This window comes from Squalius cephalus (genome assembly GCF_949319135.1).
Source record: "Squalius cephalus genome assembly, chromosome: 9".
Classification (NCBI taxonomy): Eukaryota; Metazoa; Chordata; class Actinopteri; order Cypriniformes; family Leuciscidae; genus Squalius; species Squalius cephalus.
This window is the reverse complement of record NC_137130.1, coordinates 17,985,071-18,012,705: the sequence shown is the minus strand read 5'-3', so window position 1 is coordinate 18,012,705 and position 27,635 is coordinate 17,985,071. Positions and strand designations below refer to the sequence as shown.

Below are 27,635 nucleotides of genomic sequence, written 5' to 3'. Positions count from 1 at the left end.
ATTAGATTTAGAATGTTTAGATTTTTTAATTAATTAAATTATTTTAATAGTTTATTAAATTATTTAATTTATATATAAATATATTTAGATTTTTATATTAATTAGATATTTTAAATGTATGCATGTAAATATCGAAAAAATTTTGTATATGTTCTAACTTAATTTCACATATATATTTTTGCCTATATCAATATATCAGCCAGTATTTATTTTATATGTATATAAATTAAATTTTAAGTATATTTTTATGCTCAAGCCAACATGAGTCACTGATCAGTACTATTGTCAGCATTGTGTATATTGTTGTTCATTCATTCTGTTCTTGCCTCTATAACAATTCAGAATGACAATACAGAAGGGCCAAATATGGGTCCCTGGTGCATCCCATGGGTCATCTGACCTTTGTCAGAGAATGACCACATAAAGGGCCGAATCTTTCCCTTGTGTGCTACCTGCTGGGGAAACTATTCAGGTGACCAAACTCCTCACACAAGTGTGTATGTGCTAGGATGTGTGTACGGGAGGGGGTGCTGAACAGATGTGTTTTACTCCCTCATTAACATCAGAAAGAGCTACTCTGATTGAAGGTCCTGGACCAAGGGGGCTCTATTTCTCATTGGATGTGGACTGTCCCCATTCACTCACACACTCTCACACACACTGACCTCTTTAAAAGGCTCCCACCTACACTGCCAGCTGGCAACTGGTTAGGTTTTGCTGTGGTCTCCACAGTCCACACCACAGATCCATGCACATGAGCTCTCTGAACACCTCAGGTCGCACACACCCATAAACATGTTGGCAGTCGAACACAGACATGCACTTTCCACAAATGATCTTCCCAGTGTAACGTTTCTGCAGGGTCAAACGATCCATTTGAATCCATTTCGAAAGTATCTTAAAACGTGAAATAAGCACTGCGACCTTACGTATCAGCCACAACCCAAATTCAAAAACCTTTATAAAATTAAATACTTTTGAAATCCCTGCTAACTGTTAACTAGTTGAGAATACGGCTCCCACAATCGTCAACAAAGTACTTAAGCGGCGAGACGCATGGTGATTCAGGTTTTGCCCGGCTCTTTTTCAAGTCAAAGGAATAAGGCTTACTGTAATCTGCACTGGCAGTGCCGTATGTTATTTTCCTGTCCTAATTAATCTTACAGGAGGTGTAATTCAACTTCAGATTAGGCCCGCACCTCACACAGATTAATTAATGTCTCTAATCAGCAACAGCAAAATTAATTTTGCCCTGATTACGCGCTTTTGAATTTGCATGTGCTTAAAGCAGGCTCTTTATTTCATTATGATATTGAGAGCAGATTCTTGCACACACACACACACACACACACACACGAAACAAGTTAGGCTGCTGTAAATGGACATGCACACATACACACAACTGGATGTGGGCATAAACTGTGTTATTCACTCGTGTTTTGGCACACACAGCACGCAAGGCGCATGTACACACACGCTCGCGGCAGTAGCCAGGAGCTGTTTGCAGTAGAGTGATATTGATGGGGCTGTGGGAGTGATGGAGAGAGAGAGGCTGAAGAACAACGCAGCAGATGCGCTGACAGTTGTTCACAGGCAACCCTGTGCATGTTTAATACCACCCCAGCTGATCCTGGGCCTGCCGAACACAGGAGAGCACAGCTTCCATCCAGCATGCATGTGTGTTTGACAAAGCCATCTTTGCCCCTGCAGCAGCAGATGCGAGCGGCCCATGTATGTGGAGAGATATAGGCAGGAAAATCGCATTCAGCTGAGCTTGAGGTGTGTGAAATGGTACGGAAACGCATGGCCTAAGAGGAAGACACCAATCTCAGCTGGATTTTTGAGGTGCAAAAAATATTGTCAATAGTGTAGAGTATGAAACACAGCTCACACAGAAGTCAGTTTCAAACCAAGCAGTGTTCTGTCTATCAACACAACCAACTTTAACCCGAGGGGAAATCTTTCACCTTCACATAAAATTCCTGATCGCGAAAATTTTCTGAACAATGTAAATGCGACTGCACCTCTAGGCTTGAATTATTCTCTCTGAATCAAACATACAACTCTCTATCCATAATTGAAGCACCAACCAACTCAGAGAATGTGAGGGATTTTTAGGGAATTGTTATAAACGAACGGTTTCCCATGCAGGCAGCACTTGTGAAAGTACAATTAGCGGTCATATGCTGTGAACACTTGCCAAGACACACTGAAGAACGTCCAAAAAGGAGAAGTTTTTGAGAAGAAGGCTTGAAATCAAACCATGCATCGCTAAATTCTCTGAGGGTTTCTTATGATAAGGTAGAGACTGAGTTTGTCTTTGTGGTGCCAGTGAAAGAGTGCTTGTTTTCTTTTTTCCTCTCAAATGAAGCACACCATAAAATGGTGGAGGGCAGAAGAAGGAAGTGTGGGAAGGTTGTGGGCAGGATGGATGGATGGATAGATAGATAGAGCCACTCCTTACATGAATATTTCATTAGCAACCTGTCTGCTGGTCTGGAGCCTTCATTTAAAGCCCCCCTTTGAGGTCTTATTTTTTTGCTCCATCTGGACCTGTTAGCTTTCAGAAACCCAACAAGCACCTCTGGCAATGCCACTGAGGAGTCTTAGCAGAACACAAGCTGTTTCCTTTTAGTTTCGCCTTTTGTCTGATAGTAAACAGGTATTATGAAAAGATCATTGTGTTCCGTGAAATCAGCCTTAAATAAAAATAATGAAAAGCCTGCAATCAATTTTTCCTGAAGTGGAGAAGTTGGAAGCTGTTTCAGGCAGTGCAATAGGAGTTATATTGATGGCATATGAGGAGATATATTTGTATTCACACCATACATATGTGCTTTAAAGTGATAGTTCACCCAATTATGCTCCCTCGTGCCAGTTCAAAACTGTCTTTATTTCTTCTGTGGAACGTAAAAGATATAGTAATGTCTCAGTTTTTCTCCCCCATTGGTAACTAAAACTGTTGTTTGGTTACCAACATTCTTCAAAATATCTTCTTTTGTGTTCCACAGAAGAGTCATACAGGTTTGGAATGTCATGAGGGTGAGTAAATAATAAAAGAATTTTCAGTTTTGAGTAAACTACCTGTTTTTAAATCTTAAAAAAACAAGTATGTGGTTGTTGTTTGAGTTCTTTGCATTCTTACTTGAGAAACAGAATTAATTGTACCTCTCTAAAAAGCTTATGTAACAAAAAATTATGTAAAGTGTCTCGTTGGTTTCTCTCCGAGAGGGAACCTGGTGTTGTTTTGCTCGTGAAACTGTTTGAACAGCTAGTGACCGACGGGCCAATCGCATGCTGAGAGCCACCGAGCATCTGCCGGGAGATTTGCATATTAATTGACCCATATTAACTTCCAAAAAAAATTGATAGACTCCGAACTCGGCCAACAAATTCATCTGCCCGTGCTTCTAAACCCTCACCTGCCGATTTTATGGTAGGGTATCACGCTACAAAGACGTTGTGCTCAAAGGAAAGAAAACCTAAAATTGCAGGTTTTGTTAGCGTGTGTAATTTGCGTCGTCTCTTTTCAGCTCTCTCGCCCTGAGGCGGTTTGAGCTTTTTGTGGTTGTTCTTTTCTCCCAGAGTGCAACCTGACTGATAGTTCGTCTGAGATAGAGGTTGACTTCTTTATCTTCCTCTGTGCAGCATATTGTGTTCTCCTCTCCTCCTGTCTTTTCTCCTCCTCAGGGTAGCCCAGTGAGCTATTGTGTGTCTCCAGCCCTACGATCTTACACACACACATACACACACAGGCACTCTGAGGCTGGTAGAGGCCCAGAACAGTTGTCGAGAGAGAGAGGGGTAACATGTGCATGGGGTGGGCACAGATGGTGGGTCTGCGTGGGGGAGGAAGGGGGAAAGGTGGGCCGTCTGGCGGCATGAGCAAGCCTCAGAGAGCTCTCTCTCTCTCTTTCTCTCGCTTCCTCTCTTCCCCTTCTCTCCTTCTTGCCTGTTGCGTTGGGTCCTATAGTAGACAAATGGGAGTTTAATTCAATTAGGGCCAGGCTACTGTTGCCGCTTCACGGCAGGGTCTGTGGAGCACCGCCACCCATTTACTGATGGGTGCACACTAGATAAGTGCGCGCGCACAAGCCGTCTTTCTCGCTCTCCTTTTTTTCACTCTCACAAATATTGGCAAGTACTGAAATACTTAAATACAGGGAAAACAAAGACCACCACACACACACACACACACACACACACCCTCTCCAGGTTTGCAGTAATGGTTCACGCATAGCTGAGTTTTCACTGAGGATCACCGCAGCACAAAAGCGGCCCCTCTCTTCCTGGGCCCTTTGTTCCCCCAGCACCAGTGTGACCTCTTCGGCTGCCCGGCCTTAAAACAAACATGGAGAGCCTTCTCCCCCCATCACATGCACCATAAACAACAGCACTTTCACCAGCAGTTATCTGCATGCTAACCTTACAAGAAAAAATAGACTCAATCCAGACGCTATCTGTCAGGTTCAAGGCCTTTGCAGCCTTGCGTGGGAGTCACGGATTCACTGTTGAAAAGTGTGTAGTTTTGTACAGAACTGCTCCATGGCTATTTATATGCTCTTGCTGAGATTGACAAGTTTCAGCATATATAAGCATATGAACATACTTTTCCTTTCCCTTCTCAGAAATTGTATTTCTTTTTATTTAATTTCATTTCATTTTAAATACTCTTAAATCCTGTGCATTATTTTATTTTTCTTAATGCCAATGTACTCTTAAATCCTGAATAGATTTTAATTTTTTAATGCTATAATGTACCTTTTAAATACTGCACAGGTATTTTTATTTTATTTTATTGTTAAAGGAATGTGTTTCCAAAAGGCAGTATAGGACACGAGCACTGTCGACCAAGTTCTCATAGACTGCTTAAAGCTATTTTATTTTTTAGACCTAAAATTGGATATATTATACAATTTATTATTACATCCAACAGGTGAAATCAAATCATTCCCTTTCAGAATGTGGCAGTTCCCTTGTATTTAAAAAAAAATGTATCTGATATTACAGTTATTTCCCATTCATTTTAGATCAGACGGCTGTCTCAGCGTGTTCTTTACCTCTGTGCTGTTTTCTGAAGCACGAAACAGGTAAAAGTTTGCCCTCCCTCGCCCTTTTTGCGCATGAATGGAAGATGGCTGATTTGATTTACATGGATCATTTCCAGGCTATAGCCACTAGGCAGCGACCTCCTTTCAAGTGTTTGAAGTCTTACCTAGTCACCCCCTCCCCCACTGCACACTCAGGTGATGCGCACCGCACAGGAGAGAGAGAGAGAGAGAGAGAGAGAGAGAGAGAGAGAGAGAACAGAGTGGTTATTTTCCACCGTCTGTTCCGCCGGGTTTCATTACCGTGGCAGAGAGGCACCTGGGAAAGACCTGCGGCAGGCTGTCTTATTCTCAATATGGATGTGGAATACGCGCTCACCTTTCTGTTTCGGGCGCTAGGAACAGACGGAAACGAGATTAAAGGAAGGGGAAAAGATGGATAGCAGGCGGATTACCTGGGAACAGTGAATGTTGAAAAGGTGTGTGAGCCAGCGGAGGTGTCGTTCAGTTCAGATGGATGTGATTGTTGAGCGTTCGCTGTAACCGAAGCCTTTCCTGTCTGATATAATCGAGCGCTTGAATCATCCTTCGCCACGTACCAGTGAAATGGCTCCAATGGACATTGTGGCTTTGAGTTTGCAGGTGTGCATGCAGTTTTCCCCCGAGCGCTGGGAACACACTCCGCATATGAGATGAGAGGATTGTAAGAGATTGTGACAGAGCACACACATACCTGTCTAAACAGCTAAACTGCTCAGAAGAACATGTGTGTGTGTGATTGCACAACTCCAGGCTATGGAATGTGTGAACCTCTCCCAGTTAGCGGGAACTCTTAGTTTGTCCAAACTGGACAGGCACAAGGTATTGTTTCTGTTTGTTTGCTAATTCCACCATCAGCATTTAAAAGATTCTGCCTATGTAGTTTGTTACTGAGTTCTTGTTAAGGATGACTTTTAGAGCCATCTTGAAATGCTCAAAGGACAGCTAGCAGAATGATAGGTGGGGTTGTTCGAGAATATGAAATGGCACAGAGAGAGAGAGAAGGGAGGGAGGGGAGAAAGGAGAAGTAAGGGCGAGAGAGAAGAGAGGTGGCCTCTTTGTCTCTAGGGTGAGCACAATGGACCGTTCACTGCAGGAATTATACAGCAGGACAGCTGCCGGAATGACACACTAAAATGGCAGCCAATAGAATTACAATGGGGGCTGGACTACACAGGAGAAAGCGCATTTGATTGGTAGATCCGAAATAAAGTTACAAAGTATCATACTTCTATTCTTACTTTAATTTTACTAGTATATACAAAATAATATTAATACATATGATAATAATAATAATAATATTCAAAATTGAAAATTTAACTTAAATCAAAGTTACAACCTGCAGGAGTTCATTCCACTTTTTAATCAATTTTAATTTTATTACAGATGACGAGGTTCACATTTTATTACCTGAAAATGCAAACATTTATAGAAATTACATTATTATTGTTATTATATTATATTATTGTGACTAGTTAGATGGATGAAAACAAACATCTCATTACAATGGTGAAAACATTTATACAGTGATGTCTTTTTTTCTTTTTTTACTCCCACACACACAAGTGCACAGCTGCATACAATATCTCAGTCACATATGTCAGACCCATGTGACCTTAGAGGCAAATTGTTTGATGGATTGCTTTGAGTGCCCATCACTTGCTTTTCTATTACTGACACACACACACACACACAAACAGGCAAAGTATCTGCTTGTCAGAGTTCAAAACATGTCTGTTCCTTTTTCCAAAATGGTTTTAAAACCTTAGCGTTTTCTATTTATATTTGTGTCATGCGAGAATCTATGCAATTATAGTCAAATTAGAACATACTTTCAGAACATACTGACTTTCTGTAAAAAAAAAAAAACATCTCAAGCATCCACACAAGTATTCAAGCTATGTCATTAGGAATGTAGATGGCTAGCATATGCTGTTGAAAAACACAAGCAAGAACAGGGAAATGTGATGTAAAGAGTTTAGTGTTTTGTGTGGGCTTAAAGTCAAACCGCTAAGCAGTTCACTATTATTAATATTCAGCTCTGACCTCTGTATTCATCCTCTTGATTCTTTTCCCAGTCCTCCCACTTCTTTCTTTTCCTTCAGAACACTCCCACCATTCAAACTCTGAATGATTGGCTGCAGCTTTTTAGCTCCGGTACCAACATTCAGTGCTGTCTTTCGTACGTTACCTGGGCAAGAAAGTGAAGTGCACTTATTACTGGGCTTAAGATGAAGAAATATATGGGTTTGAGTGAAAGGGATGAAACGTGGGAGGAGGGAACAGAGGATGGAAAAAAAAGTCAAGATAAAGTTGCTTTACGTCCAAGGTATACTCGGACCACACAAAGAGCCTCTCATGTCTTACTTTCAACCACTCCCTTTATGTCTCTCTTTTGCTTTCTCTTGCTCGCCTTCTCCTTTTCATTCAAGGAGGGGGGGTCTTCACCCTCGGCCTGAAGTCGCTCTTAAATAATCCCGCTGGTCACACCTCTTAGTTAGAAAGCTTTTTGTCCCACGCCCCTCACCCCCGCCATACCACCTCACCCCACTCTTTGGTATTCAGCCCGGGTCAGTGCATTTCGACCATCCCTTGTACCCGAGATGGTTCCCCTTTTAATTTGCACCTGTTGCGCAGTTGTCCGGGGGAGCAAATGCAGCCCCACGGATCAGACAAAGATCATATTATGATCAGATACGTGCAGCTAATCTTCACGTCCTCTGGCGAGAACCGGCAAAGGGAAGCGGTCAGCCTTTTTTGCATGGGAACCTGTGAAAAAAAGACATCATTGGCATTTTTTTAAAGTGAATGGGCTCCTAGGGAGAGATTAGGGGTAGTTAAGGTACAGAGGAGGGAATGGAGCGTTCCACAGCCCAGTTGAGTCCATTTGACGCCAACGAACTGGGAAATAGAGCACTGATGGAAGGGAAAGTTTGTTGTTTTTTAAAACTCTGTGTTCAGAAGAGGGAGAAAATTGTCCTGAAATCAGCAATTAGGGTTTTAATCTAACCATTAGAGAAACTTCCCACTAGTTCTCACTGCTTTGGCAGCGTGCCTCTGAGATAAGGTGCTCGGAGAGCCTGGGGAGATGTATGCTGTATTAGGCAAGGAAAGAACTTCGAATGAACCTGAACGTTAAACTGTTGTTCCCATGATGTAAGCTTCATAGTTTATTAGACCCTCACCACCTCTCACCCCCAGAGTTGTGTGGGATTTTGGTTTGCTTTATCATGCTCTCTTTTGTTGTATATCAAGTAATCTGGTCTTGTGAGGCTTCCATTATCTTGACATCACGACTTTAGAAATGTTCTAATATAATAATAAATAATATATATTATTACTCAAGTATTTATTTACAATCAATTTACATAATTATTTTAGATTATTTATATTATCCATGGGTCAGAAAAGGTTGACAACCCTGCTTTTTACTTTTTATCAAGCTATGTACATTTTACACAAATGCCCATTAATCAAGCTGCTGGATTCAAGCACCCCCCCGCATTTATTTTCACTGGCAACCTCAATTGTCCTGTTCTGTCTTTATTACCATGTGCTTATTGCATATGTGAGAAGTGGGTTAACAGACCTTAAGATTGTAATCATATAGCCATACCACTAAGACTGCACAAACTTCTTTTGAGATGTCGGTAATCTCACATAATAACACATGAACTCTTTTCTGTCCTCAGTGCTGAGTTATGAAAACGTGGTGGATGCGGGTTCAGGGTCCGATGAGGAGGACAGACTGCTGGGTTCTGAGGGTGAAGGCAGTCCAGCAGGTGTGCCGAGCCTGGAGGCTTCACCCCGGGTGGCCCATGCCCTGCTCTCCTGCCGGGGGGATGAAGAAAACGAAAGCCAGGATGGGGCAGGGGCCCATGTCTGGCGCCACGAAGACCTGAATGGTTCAGGTAAGAGTGAGAGCTGAGAATATTAGAGCGAATTGTGGTATTAACTAATGAAACATAGCTGAGGTTCATTTGTTTTATCTATCAAACTTGCAGTTTTCATATTACCAGGACAGAGCGGCTTTATTTACTAGGCCAACACCTAGCAGCTGTCTGGCATTTTAAATGTAATGGCAACTTTTAGACTATTAGCTCACTTTTCTACTTTGGTTTCTTACTGTTGTCACAAAGTAGGTTACACCTAATCTTTAGTGCATCATCACTCCACACCCCTTTCTTTTGGCTTCGTTTTGACTCACCCACCCTAAACCGAAAGCGATCAAGATCACGGACAAGACCCAAGCTAGTGAGGCTTTAAAGATAAATTCTCTTAATTAGGATCGCAGAGCTATCATTTAGCAGGAGCCTGCCCTGCTGAAGACTCATTAAAGGCCTTAAATGAAATTTTTAGCATTATGATGGCCATTTACATACATAATAGGCCCACAATTCCCTGGGCCTGGCTGACAGTTACAGAGTGAAGGGAGAACTCATGCGAGTCGCCCGGTTTGAAAAAATAAAAAAAGAAAGAAAAAACCCAGACCCCCAGCAATCAGTCTCAGCTAATGACTAAACCATATGCATCACTTAACTTCAGAGAGTGTCACAGTCACAGAACTAAACAGGGTCTTCAGGGATGTGTCATTCGCTTGAACAGTGTTTTGTTTAGTTGATGTTCACACTATATGCTAGATAAATGAACATCATCTGAGTTTATTTGAATGCCACGCCTCTGGTAGCATAGCATTATTTTATCTTAGTGATTAAATATGAAGAGATGAAGAGATGAAGCTGGAAGAAAAATACTGTGGTAGATGCAGCATCTTAAAAGAGGCTGCATGAATCATCTTCCTCTTTGCTGTGGTTGCTTGAGAAGATGCACCTCAAGTCTTTATATGCTTTATATGCTTTTCTAAGACAGTAGGGTTCAACAGACCACTTGTGAAAATGCTTCTAATTAGCATTTTTCTGATTTATAAAAGGGGTTTTTTTATATATTTTTTTTTCCGATTAAAAATGATATGATCAGAATTGCATTTGAGTGAAAAATTTAACATAAAATCATTAGTTTCATTTGAATTAAATTGCTTATTTGATTAGTCAGCTAAATCTAAAATAATATACTCCACCGTTCAAAAATGTTTTTGAAAGAACATGTAATTTATTCCTGTGATGGCAAAGCTGAATTTTCAGCAGCCATTACTCCAGTCTTCAGTGTCACATGATCACTCAGAAATCATTATAACATGCTGATTTGGTGCTCAAGAAACATTTCTTATTTGTATCAATGTTGAAACAATTGCGCTGCCTAATATTTTTATGGAAACCGTGAACATTTTATCCAGGATTCTTTGATAAATAGAAAGTTCAAAAGAACAGCATTTATTTGAAATACAAATCTGTTCAACATTTATATTGTAAATGTTTTAGCCACTTTTTAACAATTGATTTAGTCCTTTCTGAATAAAAGTTTTTTTTTTTTTTTTTTAAATCATACTGACCCCACACTTTTGAGTGGTAGCATATATTATTTATATATTAAATATAGACATATCAGTACTTTTCATTGTGTTAAGCCCTAAAACTTTGTTTATTTTGAAGTTTAAACAAAATTCAATGTATTACTTTTGGACCAGACTGTATATATTACTATACACAAGAAGAACATAAATATGTAAAGTTCTTGTATTATACACTGTATAGCAGTATCAGTACTTGGTAGTATCAGCACTTATCAGTACTGTATCTCCAGTGTTTGCAAGCATATTTACAAGCATAATAAGTCCATGTCAAATTGACAATTGAAACAAAATATCATTTAATTATGCACCAAAAGAGATCTGGAACTTCTCTTGTGTTGCAGTGGTTAAAATCACACCATTGCCTCAGGGGGCCTGCAGCTACCACAAGCAGAACTGAGACTCTAATGTAGTTGCCATTTTGTCACTCGAGGAAACTTATTTACTCGAAATTAATCTCTGATACCTCTTTGGCTTCCCTTAAACTGGGTTTTCGGTGCGCCACACATGACGTTCGGTCCTTCAAATGACCTTAAAATATCCACATGCTAATACTGCTAATCGCTAACCCTCCCAAAGAAGTTTTAAGCCAATGTACCTCAAAGGAAAACACAATTCTGAGAATATTTTTCGCTGGCTCCAGGCCTTGCACTTTTATCTGCACGGCACAGGAGGAGACAATTTCACCAGGAAGGGGGTTCGTGAAGGCAAGCCCCCTATTAGCAAATGTCTTGTTTCGTTAAAACTTTGTTCAATGAAACGCATCCAAGTAAAGCTTTTGATGCTCAAAACATCCCTTCAAGAAGCATTGCTCTGAGAAGTTTCTCTCACAATGATTTCAAACACAGCTTTGAAAGACATCTCTTAAATGTGGTGAAAAGTGAGAGAATTTGCCGACTTTCAGAAGCTCTCTTGGTTGTCATACTTAGATAATGAGGAAGGAAGTGGAAGGCAGTTTTGAAATTAAACAGTACTTATGCCGTGGAGGCGCGCGGGTGTGTGTGTGTGTGTGTCAGGAGTCTTGAGTACCCTTGTTTTCCCCCTGTGATGTGGTGTAAGAGGTGCTGTATATCCTCCTTTTGTGGGGGAAGCTTATGATACTTGTGACTGCCGGTACGAGGTCACATGAGGGGGAGGAGGAGGAACAAACACAATAGCTGCAGTATATCTGAGCAAACTTCTCTCAGACCACCCTCCTCTCCTCCCTAAATACCTTGACATGATTCTTATGCCCCGCTTAAGAGAAGTGTATCATTCTCTGAGCTTCTGTCAACATGTTTGAGATATATCCCTTCCTGATGTCCTCTCATCATCTGGAGGATTTATTTTTCATTTGCTGTGTCATATTTATCTAATCTAATTACACTTAAACACACATTAAGTATGTTCATTAAAATGAACTGATAAGGGCAGAAGATTTGGTTATGCAAAATGTTTTTTGTTTTTGTTTGTGATTATCATGATAATTTAAAACAAAGTGTTTTCTCTCTTCTACATGGCATTATTACAGAGGAGAGAAAAGCTGAGTACAATTCCATGAGCCCTGACGTCTCTCTTCATGGAATTGGAAATGGTACAGGTGAGATCACTTTATTTTGAAATATTCATGCATACAGTAGATACACAATAAATAACTATATTTAGAGAGTTGGGTCAACCATTTTTAGTAATCAAGATACTTAATCAAATCTTGAGCATATTCATCATGAAATGTTTCTTATGTGAGTGTGTAACATCTCTTAAGACCACGCGTAAACTCGTGCGTGGCACACACTTCAGCATCTGAGATAATGCTTCCTCATGTGTCCATGGGAGATGGAAAGTAAACATTTTTTAGTTGAGCGCGAGTGCATGGCAAATCACATTTTGCAGCCAAATTGAGTTTAAGACCAAAATCGAATTTGTTCAGTCCATGTACTTTCAAATTGATTACAAAAAAACAATAACATTTTCATTTGCTTACCCAAAGAGTCCAGTCATCTAAAGAAAAAGTATAATTTGCAATAACTTCTGTCATTTTATTAGTTATCTACCCACATTACCTCATGTTTTTTTTTATAAATCTACTTTTCTATAAGGCACTCTTGTCTATTCATCCTGTCAGTATCTTTTAGTTGTTCTCCATAAAGCATCCAAAAACCTATTGTTTACAAAAATCACGTTTAAAATCTTGTTCTGTGCAATTACACGTAACACATGATCCATAATTAGATTATTGAGTCCGATTTTATGTATACGATGAGCAATACAAAGTGAGATCAGTTACCCCGGCACGCCTAATTGCCATATAACTCAATTACCCATAATGCTGGAAATGTTTAAAGCATTTTCAAACATGCAAGAGGATGCTTAAAGAGTGCTTGATGATCAAGCTGGCTCCTATTAGTCTTTGAAGTGGCCATTATGTTGTAACTTAAATAAATACTTCCACCTTGAAAGGCCTTCTAATGGTTTGGTCTCCACTACATCACACTTAGCGGGACCAGTGTCCTAATATTCAGCTTGGTCCTTTCCAATGGCACTGAGCATCAACCACTGGATTCATTTGTGCTCTTTCTCCCCACTTCCTGTATGCAGTTAAGGGTATTGATGCCTCTTCAGAGCTGGAAAGCTTCTTTGCCAAGAGGAAACTGGATGACGGTGAGGGACATGCAGCGAGCATTGCAGAATACCTGCAGGATACTGTTATCATTTATCCAGAAGACCCAGAGGAGGGTACACGACTGGGAACACCAGAGGCCAACGGACAAGATGAAAATGAAAACGGTAGGCATTAAACTATACATGTAAAAACGCAATACATAAAAAGATGATCTAACATTTACGACTCACCAAGTGAGTAGAAATTGTTTTTGGCCACATTGTCAAAGAGACAAAAAAATATTTTTTTAATAAATAATAAAGTAAAAATCAGTTTCATGGCCAGTAAGAAATATTTGTATTTAAAATATTGCACAATACCTATCTATATTATTATTATTATTATTATTATTATTATTATTATTATTATTAATAAATTAAATGTAACTTAATTTGATTTTATCTGAAAATTAGTGTGGGTGGACAAAGTGTAAAAATGTACTTTATAAAATAATTCTCCAAATCTATTTGAATTATATAATTTATATATATATATAGATTTGTCATATCTTAAATGTAAAAAAAAAAAACAGGTGATTAAAAAAAATGCATTATATACATTTTTTATATATGTATAGATTTGTCATATCTTAAATCTAAAAAAACAAGTGAATAAAAAATAAACAAATAAATTAAGTAATTCTTGGCTGTTTCAAATTTCTGAATGCAGTGCTTTACCTATCGTTCTCCCATGGCCTCATATGGCAACTGTTTGTCCTACATATGCTGATTTTTTTTTTTTTTCTTCAATCCCCCTCCTTCACTCTGTTTGCTCCTTTCAATTTTGCCCAGATCTGGCACTGAGGACGCCAGATGCCTTTGCCCAACTGTTGACCTGCCCCTACTGTGACCGGGGCTACAAGCGGCTGACCTCTCTGAAGGAGCACATCAAGTACCGACATGAGAAAAACGATGAGAGCTTCCCCTGTCCCCTGTGCAGTGACACCTTCGCCTACCGCACCCAGCTAGAGCGCCATATGGCCACACATAAGCCTGCCAGAGATCAGGTGAGACAAGGCCCACCTCAGCCAGTACCCACACTCGTTACTTCCTAATAATGTTTTTTTAATGATTATTATAGAAATTCATTGTGAAAGATGCTGCATCTCGCATTCTGAGCATTTAATTAAGTACACGTCAGCGCAGAACATGTTTTAGCCTGTTGATAGCTCCAGCATTGAAAAAGCTCCTCCGGAAGCTCCTTAATACTTGAATCCTTCACACTGGAGCCACAGCTGTGCACTGTCATACTCCCCTGAGTGTCCGCCCACAGCCGGCCATGTGTGGGCTGTTCTAGCACATTGAGTCCTATAGGCCTTCTGACTTCTCGCATCAGCTGTTGGAGTGGAGTCAACTCAAAAGATGCAGGGAAAGCTGATGTTAATTTTGCCTTTTAGGCCGGTGTCAACGTGAGCATGCTGTGAAAAAATGCAGTGATATGGAATTATTTTGAAGAGGAAACTCTATATTGCATTATTACTGAAGGAAAATGTCAGTTTTTGATGTGGTAAAAGGGTTCTCGGTTGTTTGATAGGATTATAACAGGATATCCCGCATTTAGGCTTTCAACTTTGAACCTTAAGCAGTCTTGGGCACGTTGAAAAAGAATTTGTAATACTTGCCTTGCACTCTCATCTTACTGACTGATTCACACTCACACATATGCACACACACACACACACACACACATACTGAATGTACACCTCTCCAGACTGAATTAAACATGACCAGATGGCTTTTGTTTCCTGGTGATCTAGAGTATCGTAATCCTTAAATGACTTTAAGTGTTTGTTTATTTGCTCTAAAGGGTTCTTTTCCTGAAGGCTTTGAACATTAATTCCTAGGTTCACCTTGCTAGGCTTAGTATTACATATCAATGTGCATTCTGTATATATATTTGCATACACTCCTACAGTAAATAGAAACGCCAATACACATCTTAAACTGGCCTATGTACACGAGTATGACTGAACTTTTGAAGAAATAACTTCTGCATAGTACTGTACATAGTGACTATTAAACAAACGTGGACTCCCACATATTTTTCACAGACCTTTTGTGTCTGTGTGTGGGGTGCAGGGTGAACGCTGTTGTTTTTGTTGTGCATCTGGGGCCCACATTTGAATTTCAAATGGAGGAAGAGCACCTACGTTTAACTTTGAATGGTGAATACAGATACAGCCTACACTGTTTAACTAAACCTAGACAGTAAATGTTTAAAGCATGTAGATAGTAGTTTAACGGATAAGGTACTGAGAAGGTACAAAGTCACCACCAATTGATCTTGTGAACTTAATTATGCAGAAAAAAAAAGATCTCGAACTTGAACTGTTGCTTCAGCAACCTTGGTCACACATACTTAAATACAATTCTGACATATTTTCTGTCTATGATTCTCAATATAAATAAAATGTATTATTATTACTATTAACAGATTTAACCTTCAGAAGGAATTATAAACTATATCATGACTGTTTTCTTCCTGTATCAATTTCTATAATATTTCTCTCCCTCACAGCCTCAACTACTAAACGAAGGGGCTGGTAACCGCAAATTCAAATGCACAGAGTGTGGAAAAGCCTTCAAATACAAGCATCATTTGAAGGAGCACCTCCGCATTCACAGTGGTAAGTGTTTCATTGAATAAAATGTTGAAAGCCTCTTTTCATAAGTGCTGTAAAAAGAATGCCAATAATGTATATAATCTTATTCATATGTCTTCAATTTGCCTAATGGTGATTCAGTGTGGTTTGGATAGTCTAGCTAGATGATGCATATTTAAAACCATAATTATATAATTATGCAATAATTATTTGTTATTGTAGGATCCCATCATCCTATCAATCATTAAGTTGAATGATGGAATGGGGGAAAAGTTAAATGTCTAAAATATGTAAAGGAACATCACTTAATTTTTGTATTTATGCAATAATAAAAAATAAGACATGTTTTGATTTTTTTGAAGGTGAGAAGCCATATGAGTGCTCCAACTGCAAGAAGCGCTTCTCCCACTCTGGCTCTTACAGCTCCCACATAAGTAGCAAGAAATGCATTGGCCTTATCTCTATTAATGGACGGGTACGCCATGGAGTCAACAGCAAGCCTGGCTCATCACCAAACTCTGCTGCATCCTCCCCTGGCAGTCCTGCCTTAGCTCAGCTCCGTCACAAACTGGAGAATGGCAGGTCCATGAGCCTTCAAGACCCATCTGCCCACCCAGACATCAAGTCTGAGCCCATGGACTTCAATGAATACCGTCTTATGATCGCATCTCAACAAGAATATGGTGGGTCAGGCGCCTTTCTCAATGGCGGTGGCCGTAGTCCTCCAGGGATGCACAGTTCATCTCAGAACCCCCTGCAACATCTAGGCATTGGGTCGGATTCTCATCTATTGGGCTATCCAGCGTTCATCAACAACATGAGTGAGGTTCAGAAGGTTCTTCAGATTGTGGACAACACAGTTTGCCGACAGAAATTGGATGGCAACCCTGAAGAGATCTCTAAGCTTAGAGCATACATGAAGGAATTAGGCTCCCAGATGGAGGAGCAGAATCGAGTACTGGCTTCCCAGCAAGACTTCCTTGGCGTTGGACACAACAGTCCCACCAAGACTATCATTGACTACACACTGGAAAAGGTCAATGAAGCCAAAGCATGTCTCCAGAGTTTAACAGAAGACTCTAAGAGACGAGCGGTGGATATTAAAAAAGAAAGACCCAGCCACACCATGGATCTTCTATCTGAAGACAAAGCACAGGAGAGGGATGCGCAGTACGCACCATTCTCTTGTCAGTATTGCAAGGAGACGTTTTCTGGCCCTATTCCATTACATCAACACGAGCGCTATCTCTGCAAGATGAACGAGGAGATCAAGGCTGTCCTCAAACCTAATGATACTGTACCAACCGGCCGCAGGGGGCTTATCGGCTCAGAGCAGCATGATGGTGTGATCTCCTCATCTTTTGTGAAGGATTCGTTTGTACAATGGAAAGCTCAATCTCACCATAGCTTCTCAAGGAAAAGATCTCCTCCCCTTGAGCGAAGTGGCGAGCTCAACCATGGCTTGAGCAGGGAGTCCACATTTGCCCGGTCACCTATTTCTCTGAGTCAATATGGCGACTCAACGGCGGAGATCCAAGCTATCACCAATGGGGATTCAGGGCACAAGTTGTCCAAACCACATCAGTTTACAGGCATCAGGCAGACCAATGAAAAGCCACTTGACTCTGTGGACCACTTAAGAGGTGAGACACCCTCACCTTTGAATCTCTCATCATCATCATCCAAACACTCACATAGCAGTTCGTACACTCCTAACAGCCTCGTCTCTGAGGATGCACATGGGGAACCACTGGACTTGTCTTTGCCTAAACAAGTTTACAAGGCAGAACAGAGACCCAAACACAATGGCTTTTCTGTTGACCACACTAGCAACTCCTCTGCACGTGAATCAGGAACAGAGCCTTTAAATTTGGCCCACATCAAGAAGGAGTTCAACGGGCCCAATAGTTTGGTCAATGAAAATCAGCTGGAGAAAAGCTCAAGCCCCATCTTTAGTATAAACCCCTTCGGTGGTGGACACATGTACACCTCACTACCACCTCACGGAGCATTCCCTCCACCTACTTTTATGTCTACGGCTCAAGCCAGCATCCCGGGACTCAGGCCTTACCCAGGGTTGGATCCCATGAGTTTCTTACCACCTATGGCTTACACTTACGCAGCAGGGGCAGCCACTTTTGCTGAGATGCAGCAACGGCGGAAATACCAGCGGAAACCAGGCTTCCAGGTAATTCGAATGTTATGGTACTGGGAAAAATAATTCCCTATGTATTCCATTTTATTTTTGTTGAAACCTTTCAAAAAGTGTGATAAAGCACATTAAAATTCAATGTTTTATCATGCATTTTACCTTAACCAAAGTTTGATTTATTTAAAAGTCTAAAATAGATTAATAAAGAAACTAATAAAAATGTCCATACATTAAATTTTAGATGTTATTAAAGGTTATTGTTTCCTAAAAATATGTTGTTTACAGCATTTCCATACTCTGTTACCTACATTAATTCATACTACGTTCTGTACTAAACTGAGAGAACCCTTGTAAAGTCTTCTTAATATCAAGCCATATGTCCCTTTTTTGAGACCTCTTCAGGCGATAAAGGTCTTATAAAGGTTACAGAGATAAGCTCTGTCCAGACGTGGGATCAAACATGGGGCAGGGGGTGTCTCCTAGGTGGCAGGTTAGGATTAGGATTTGTGGCAGGTTAGGATTGTGTGAAGTGTCTAAAATCTGTTTCTTTTGTAGGGGGAGCTACTGGACAGCACAGGGGACTATCTGTCAGGGCTAGAGGACCTGACAGACAGCGAGTCGCTGCTCGCCCGGAAGAAGATTAAGAAGACTGAAAGTGGTATGTACGCGTGTGACTTGTGCGACAAAACATTCCAGAAGACCAGTTCCCTCCTAAGACACAAATATGAGCACACAGGTATATCACATTTAGACAACTCTTTTTTTTTATCCTCGTCCACCCCCCTCCAAGTAATTCCCTTTGATCACATTGTGTTATTTTTTTTTCCGTTTCTTTCATTCCTTTCCTTCTTTATTTTTTCCATACCTATTTTTTTCTGTCCATTGCCATACTTTTGTTGTACATTTTAAACCCATGACAAAGGTGTAACAGTTTTCTTCCTTTTGACAGGCTCAAAGGGGATTTTTTTTATATTTTATTTAGCATGTGACAGACAATATTTATAATCCAGCTAAAATTTACAAAAATAATTACCACTTTAAATGACAGATGCACACACACACAATATCTCGTATTTGCGTTTTGTTCATTGAACCACAAAAAATCTTTCGTTGCTTTTAAATTGAGCATTTGGAACACCAGTCGATATAGAGACACATTGTCAATACAGTTTTCTGGCATACCAACATGGCACAGTGTGCCAGGTGTGTGAAAGCCTGATGTGTGCGTGGCATTTCTACACCACAATGTGACCTACCCTCCTGGGGAACTCCTCTCTTTCACACGTTTGCATCATCCTCACTTACATTCTTCGGTCGGAATTCATAGAGAGGAATCTGCCGTCTCGTCTATTTTTGAACTTGATGAGGGGAGGTGGGGAAGGGGACCATCTCAAGTATGGCTGCTATGGAAGGTGTTGCAGGCATGCCAGGGCTATTCATGGCCAAGAATATAGTACATCTGTTCATGTGCTTGGAACTGATGGCAAATGTGTGGGTTTTTATGGCAAGTATGTTACTGGTGGAATTATTGAATGCCAAATGGCAAGTGCCTCCTACTTCACTGATTAGAGTAGAATTAATTTCCTAGTTTCTGTAAGTAGACAATGTGATCCAAGCTGGTGAAAGAGGAAGGTGTGCGGGAGGTGAAGTGTTTGGTGTTTGTATTACACAAGGCATCACGAGACAGATGTATGTCTTATCTAAGCATTTTTATATCCCGAGTCATGATGTCATAAACTCTGTCAGGGATGCTGACTGCCTCACTTTCACCTTGTGCGGCATGGAGTGATAATCACCTGATCTTCTTGGCTGCATTCAGAACAGTCACAGACAACCTCAGAATAGCGCCTCAGGACTGTGGCTTCCCCCTCACCTCCCTGCACTGTTTTTGGTAACATCTAAAATAAACCGGTGGGGTTTGTCGCTGTTTGAAATGAAGGGGTTTTTAGTCAGAACTTTTTCTTTCTTTCAGTTTTTAACCCAAACTAATCCCCCAATTTTTTATTTTTTTTTGTAGAATTCATCATGAGGTACAAGTTAGGAAGGAGGGATTTGTGTGGTTTCTTCAAGGATATGTGTCTTAGTAAATTGTAATATTTTACCTTACATTTGACTGTAATGCAAACAATATATTTGATACAAGTTTGTACATCCTCCAAAGAGAGGATTTTCAAATAGCTTTTTATAGCTTTAAGATTTTATGGATGCTGTGCTAACCTGTTGGCTCCTCTCTTTTTGTGTCTCTGCAGGAAAGCGGCCTCACCAGTGCCAGATTTGCAAAAAGGCCTTCAAACACAAGCACCACCTCATCGAGCACTCACGTCTACACTCGGGCGAGAAACCCTACCAGTGTGACAAATGTGGCAAGCGCTTTTCCCACTCCGGCTCTTACTCGCAGCACATGAACCACCGTTATTCCTACTGCAAACGGGAGGCGGAGGAGCGCGAGGCCGCCAAACAAGATAGCCACGACAATGGCGGACCCCTGGAGCCCACGGAGCTCCTGATGCGTCGGGCTTACCTTCAGGGCCTCGGGCCCCTGGGCTTTTCGGATCCAGAGGACCAGATGGAGGACATCACACGAGAAAACACCATCTTGAGAGACGGCACTGAGGGTCGGGCCAGGGAGGCAGAGGAGGCGTATCCGGAAGTGACTGACAGGCAAGAGACAGGGTTGGTGGAGGAAGAGGAAATGGAGGTAGAGGGGCGGAGATTTGAAACTCAGAGCCCTGAAGGGACAGCAAAAGATGAGAAAGAGAGCAAAGTAATGGGAGGGACAGAGGACGAGAGCTCGGAAGAGGGGAAATTAGCGAGCAAAAGAAATCCTGACTGCGAGAATGAGGATGCTGATTAACTACTGCATTTCGGAATAAGCTTCTTGTTTTCTTTCTCCCTCAAGCTTGCATCGTGCCCTTCTTCCGCCCCTTTTGGAGGGACTTTGAGCCAGATTCACATTTGTACCACACTGCCACGTCTTGGTTATCTGAACGTGCGCCTGAGGCTTGCACTCATTGAAATAAAGAGTGGAACTTCAAAATCAGGCATCAGAAACTAGGATGGAACATGAAGGAATCCATATTATGCAAAAATACAAGTGATAACGATTGTCAGAATAAAATTTAAAGAAAGGTTTTTAAAATGTACAGAGGTTTCAGCCAGAAAGCTGTGTGGTGCTGATTTCCATAACTCCTGTGTTTCATTGTGGTCGTAGCACAAGCCTGGAAATTGCACTCTGACGAAAAAAAAAAGTATTAGAAAAAAGTAAAAATAAAAAACAAAAATAAAATGAACAAAAAAACACTTAGGTAAAAAGCATTGCCTATATGTACTTATACTGCGCTTGAAGACGCAGTAGTGTGTAAGTGTTATATTTCGTCTATCACTTACTGTGATACCCTTGGTTTTACCTTTCTTTTCCTTGACCAGCCATTCAAGTTTTGGCGTCTCACCATGGCTTTTATGAAGCGACTTTAAATAAATAATATCTATATGATTCTTAAAAGTACAAAGTCTTAAAGTTGGCCAGGGGTGGATGGAAAGAGTCTGGATAACTGTAATGACGAAGGCTCATTGTATGAGGTGACGTCAGAACCCCTGTGTTGTTGTTGTTTTTTTTTCGTTCGAGAAAAGCCTTATATGCAAACCCTTTCACCTGTGTTTTCTGCAAGTGCCATCCTTGTACAGTATAAAGCGAAGTCAACTAGTGTTCTCTTTGCACCTGCTTTAGTATTAAATGAAATATTTCACCTTGTCATTTGAAATACCTACGTCAGTATTAGTATTAGACTGCAGTTGTTTAGTTTACATATTGTTTGTGCAATTTTCTGTATTTTTTTTTAAGATCATCTGTCAGTATTATCTTGTTTTGTTTTGTTTTGTTCAATACAAAGTTCATTTTTATTTTAAACTACCATTTTATTTATGTGACTCATTTTATATTTCCTAATTATATTTATTTCATACTGTAGTGTACAGTATTATAGTTCCTTGATATAGATATATTTTAGTAAATAAGGATCCTTACAAGTGGAGCAAATTTTACGTAAAGAGAGCATTTATTGTATCTGGAGTGATTGCTGTGAATTGCTCTTCATACTACACTTACCGAGAATCTACAATTTGGGAACTTTTGATACAATATTGTGAAAACACTGTATTTTTGACTGAAAGGAAAAAAAAATTCCACTTTATTCATCTTATTTGTTTTTCCTTTTTCCCTTTTTTAGCTAAAGAAATAAGGGGGGAGGGGGGATGTGGTTGTTGGGATTCTTTGAAATGTCTGTTGAAGTATAATTTAATTTTTAATTTGTAATTTTTCTTGAAAATGACCTTGCTCGAATAAATGTAGCCCAATTTAATTTTGAAAGCCTGTGTAACATCTCACTTAACAACTCACTTAAATTTCCTCACAAGTTGACAGATATCGACACATTTAATTTATTGCTTTAAATACAATATAACCATTTCCATATAGCCAAGAACAAAAATGTGTTTAAATAGTTGGCAATTTAGTATCTTTGATATAATGTGTGTGTGTGCGTGTGCGTGTGCGTGTGCGTGCGTGAGTGCCTTATTGTGCAAGTAATAAGGTGTGTCATCCATATTATAAATCACCTCCATAAATTGGAGAAAAATAGCTATCAAACATCAGACTTTAATATTCCCCAGTATCATTTTCTGTGCTATCATTTAATTAATTACTGGAACCTTTACCTTTTGATGTGGATTACACATAGCAATATAATCCACCTTATCAAAGTCCCTCACAGTATGATAGCCTTCTATTAGTCTCTTTGAAGTTGAATGATGTTGGGTTGCGCTAAATTAACATCAGCTGCAGGCTGCCAAACTGGCTGTGAAGTCTCAATGTTGGAACTCTATGGAGTTCCATTAACCATGACCTTGCTAATTTTCTCAACTCACATACTCATCTCAAGTTTAATTTTCAAGGAACTATTCAAGACACTTTTCTCCCTGCAGGGATGTACAGTCCATTTCATTTTAGAAGCTAAGGTTACTGTATAAATGGCCCTATCAAATTGAACCACATAGTACTTATACATAAGCTGCATTTTTTTTGCAAAACACATTTTCTCTGCTGTCCAAATTTTGATGGGGTAACTTATAAATAAATAAATGCATCATGCATGAGTGGGAAAGCCACTTAAATGTGTATATGTTCTGACACTGAATGATAATATTTGGGATACTTTATATGAAATAATATGCTAAATAACATTCTAATTAAAATAGAAGTGTATTACAAGTGTAATTGATCTGGTCTGAGACTGTACCTGTAGTTGTTCTATTCATGTGGTCTTCCATTCAGGTGATTATCTAAATGGACTGTTGTACGTGCTGTTGACCACACTGTACTTCACCTACACTGACCTTTGTACACAACCCACTTATTAAACACACATACAAATAAATAAAAGGCCCAGGACATTTATGTCAGTTAATATATCAGTCACTCATTAAAGCTGACTACTGACAATAACAGGCAATATAGCCTATGTAAGTACAGAAAAATATATAGAAATTATGAATTCAAACCTGGCAAAACCAGATTTGTTTTAAATAAAAAATGGTTATATGTTGGGGTAAATAAAAGTTTAAAAATCTAAATCTAAAACAATCAAAAATGAAATACAATTAAAGTATACACACCTCCACAATTAAATATGAACAATAAACATGACCCTTTTGGTTACCAACATTTACCATTATAATTGTAGTTTTCACCAAAAATTACATATTTACTACTGTAAAACTGTGGTAACTGTAAAACATCAATGAATCAATCAATAAAAGGCTAAACTTTTACGTTATTTGAATGATGGACAGATAAGTATGTGTGAGAGCAGTTTAGCAATTAACAATGTACATTGAGTGCAAAATGTAGGCTAAGTATACTGACAACATATTAAGAAGAGGGGGTTCAGATAAAATGTGGGACAAATAAGCTTCATAACTGACTGTCCTTTAAACATCAGAAGATATTAATATTTATTAAATGCTGTTCTGCCATTCCCGAAAATGTTTTCAGTTGTATGAGTTTCCACATATAACTGCTCTCATAAAAAATCCACCAACAAATGAGGTTTTATATGGATTCTAGCAAGACCAAGCTGGTCATTTGGTCATTATGGCCCAAGCTGATCTAGATGATGGATCAGCTGGACTACCAGCTGGTGGGACAGAGATCAACATTGTAGACCTTGATCAAGCTGGTTAGGGTTAGTAGACCTCCTTGGAAAACAAACCAGCATGTTCCAAAACCTGGCTTAAACTGATATGACATGGGATTTCCAGCATAAAACAAATGCATTTTGACAAAATACTAACTTTGTCGCTCTAAAACAAAATGTGTTATATTATAAATTATATTATTTATCATATATGGCACGTCCCACATGTCCATAGTTCATAAAATAGGTTCATACTAGCACATTATGACGCCTGCAAACGACTTCATGGTACAGCGCTGGAAGAACGTAATCACGCACAGTGACGTCATGACGTAAATACGCGCCGTGTTTCCTATCAGGAAGAGGTAAGACTGAATTAAACACGCGAATGTTTTGCTTTGCCGATTTCAGCCTCCGTTACTAGTTTAAAATCAACGAGTGCTTTATCATTAGCTTGCTTGACTAAAGGCAGAAACGAGTATGCAGTTGTGCAGTTATAGCGATAGTAGTGTCTGTCTTCTAAACAAATGTTAAAGTTAATTTGTTCTCATTGCTGTGATGTGAATTAATGTAATAAAAAAACGCTGTCGTTTGTATTAAATTCAACGTTCCTTACAACTTCCTCATACTGTGGCTCAAAATATTTGAAGGCTGTGTTTGATGTCTGCATTAGATAACAACATATCAAAGTAAGTTTTTTTTAAGCACCCTTTCCAAGCATTTCATACGAAGAATATTGCTTGGTTTGAAATGATTAAACTATAGATACAGAATTCAAAATAATGAAAGAAATAGAAACTCTTTGCTTGTCACACCACACGTTAGTACATGTTCATAGTTAATTTGATGAACTACGCACACCGACCTATGTGAACATAACAAGGACATCATACATACACTAAAATGATTAAAAGTTGGTTAAAAGATATTGCAAACATTATTTAGAAACGTGAAGGTAGTTTTTGAAGAAAGGCGTTGCCAGCATTTAATGCCATATTATATAGATGCCATTTGGGTTGACATTTTATTGTCATTGCACTGAAATGAATATGTGGCTTTAGCTTCCAACTCCTTAATCTAGGTTTGCTGAATAAAATCAAGATGTTTTAAAATGGCAGTCAGTTTTCAGGTTGAAATAAGAGACAAAGATTTTATGAAATATCACTTCAGAATATCATATTGTATTATTAATCAGTGGTCACAGTAGATATGCTATAATAGTGGACAAATGCAATACATGCAGATAAATGAGAGTTAACAAAATCTGATATATTCAGATATTCCTGTAGTGATTTTATTTAGATTATCAATATGGTACTGAATATGATCATCCTTTACTCTAAATGCTGCAATATGATGCAGAGTAGTTTCTTTAGATCATCATTTGCATGGTTTCAGCTGGACCAGCTGTTTTGCTTGAAATGAGTCAGTGAGAGGAAATGAAGAATGTAGCCTCGAAATGTCTCAAAGTTGGTCTTGATGTTTTTGTCACCCATCTAGCTTAATGTGCATTGTTTAATCCATATTGTCATAATGAAAAGAGAAAAGGGATGTAAAATGACTTTTTAACATCGCAGACTATTACAAATAACCCAGAATTTACCTGCCCTGTTCCATAATTTTGGAAGATAACAGTAGGCAGAAATGTTTGCCTTTATAATGCTCTTATTATTATTATTATTATTTTATATATTTAATTGTTTTTGTTGGTCTGTTTTACTTAATTTGCGTGTTATGACCCATAAATGAAGGAGAACCTGTGTGCTGCATTAGACTTTAAACAGGAAACGTTTTTTTTTTTTTTTTTAACCCACAAATGGAAATACATAGACATGGAAAGCTAATTAGAATTGAGGGACTTTTGGTAAAATCTGTTTCTACATTTAATCCATTCCAGTAAATTGTATCAATGAGGAATTAGATTTTACTGCCCTAAATTTTAATTCTAAGTAATGACAAAAAGAGAAATTCGGCATTGGGATATTTTTCAACTGCAGTTCACGTAGCTAATACCCTTTTGAAATAACGTCATTATCCAGTTACAGTTTTGCCTGTTTGAGGTTACTTTGCCACAAAATGTTCATCATTTTCTTGATTTTTATATTATTTCTTTTTTATTTAATTTTGGTTACGTCTTGATAGTTTAAACAAAGCTCTTTGAACTTTATTTGATCAACTTCATGCCTTCCATGTCGGTGATAGAGGCCATTACTTGTGATAGAGGCCGTTACTTTGCCACAAAATGTTCATAATTTTCTTGATTTTTATATTATTTCTCTTTTATTTAATTTTGGTTACGTCTTGATAGTTTAAACAAGGCTCTTTGAACTTTATTTGATCAACTTCATGCCTTCCATGTCGGTGATAGAGGCCATTTTCTGTTATCTTATCACATCTTTAACAGTAATAGACACAATTTTCTTCTACTAGACATTTGAAATGAGCCCTCCGAAGGAAATTTTCTTTCAGACGACCTGTACAGGAATCAAATGTGTTTAGCTTTTGTATTATTAAAAGCCTAGTCTAATTCAGAATGCTGTAGTCTGTCCCCTAATTGTCACCCATAAATGATAAAGAATCAGGTTAAACTCTTCAATTCATGGCACATGATTACCATGCCTGCCGTTTCGCCGCTTCATCTCTGTCAGCCGGGTGTGCAGTGATTAGCATGTAAGTGCTAGCATGTAATTACAGAGCAGCTTCTTTTCCTTTAATGATTACCGTTAACACAAAGCCTCTGACGAGGTGAATGAGGACACGGCTCACTCTATTAAAAGACAGAACAGACACTTGGATGGTCTAAAAATTTAATTCGTGGAAAATGTGAACTTCCTCTCGCTTTTCTAACGTGAGATCAAAGGCATTTATGAATAGTACTTTGTGCCCTCGGTGCGTGTGGTGAACCTTCTGAAAGTGCCAATGTCATTCTGAGCACTTTGAATTAAAAGGTTTCAGGAACAAATGACTATCATTTTACAAGGCTTAATAGTGTTTTAGTTGATTGGGATGCCACTCAGTTCAGCAGAGACTGTCTGGACTGGAGGTTGAAGAGGTTGTGTTGGCAACATTCATTAGACCAGTTTGTTAAACAATATCATTGCAGAAAAGCTTTTTTGACAGTTATTTCACGCTGCTTGAGCTGATGAAAATGTATTTCTTTTATCCATTGACATTGGAAATGGTAGTTAGATAGCCTAGTTGGATAGTTAGAAAAAAAAAATAGTTAATTAGCTTTTTCTTTTATTCGATGTGGTTTTTAACAAACGTTAGGACATGTAATGTAAAAGTTTTCACATCTTAGGCGATGTAGAGTCATAGCCAAAGTATTTACAAGGTTAAAATATTGCTCAACTATGAAGTCATCTGAATGCAAGCTATGGAGATGGCCCATTGTCTGAATTTATGCGCACAGTGAACTTTGAAAGAGCTTCACTGTTTGCCCACTCATTCGTGACCCAGACAATATGTGACGGCACTAATATTTTTTTCCTCTGT

General features: G+C 39.1%; 2 protein-coding genes across 9 annotated transcripts in view; both read left to right on the top strand.

The window, feature by feature from the left end:
* The window catches only part of zeb2a (zinc finger E-box binding homeobox 2a), a 48,421-nt gene extending 26,776 nt beyond the window's left edge, over positions 1-21,645 (top strand). For 2 of the 5 annotated variants that reach the window (XM_079881048.1, XM_079881047.1), the window contains 8 exons: positions 8,780-8,998; positions 12,065-12,133; positions 13,132-13,320; positions 13,987-14,201; positions 15,713-15,821; positions 16,160-17,985; positions 18,505-18,607; positions 20,199-21,645. In XM_079881048.1, the coding sequence (XP_079737174.1) occupies positions 8,780-8,998; positions 12,065-12,133; positions 13,132-13,320; positions 13,987-14,201; positions 15,713-15,821; positions 16,160-17,985; positions 18,505-18,607; positions 20,199-20,803 (3,335 nt within the window). In that variant the 3' untranslated portion in view covers positions 20,804-21,645. Of the gene's footprint in view, positions 1-5,276; positions 5,910-8,779; positions 8,999-12,064; positions 12,134-13,131; positions 13,321-13,986; positions 14,202-15,712; positions 15,822-16,159; positions 17,986-18,504; positions 18,686-20,198 lie in introns of those variants that run through there. The other 3 variants (XM_079881046.1, XM_079881049.1, XM_079881050.1) reach the window with 2 other exon arrangements.
* A 2,811-nt stretch (positions 21,646-24,456) lies between these two features.
* Positions 24,457-27,635, top strand: part of gtdc1 (glycosyltransferase-like domain containing 1) — a 38,896-nt gene continuing 35,717 nt past the window's right edge. For 2 of the 4 annotated variants that reach the window (XM_079880394.1, XM_079880390.1), the window contains exon 1: positions 24,498-24,829. The gene's annotated coding sequence lies outside the window, so the exon portion shown is untranslated. Of the gene's footprint in view, positions 24,830-27,635 lie in introns of all 4 variants that reach the window. The other 2 variants (XM_079880389.1, XM_079880392.1) reach the window with 2 other exon arrangements.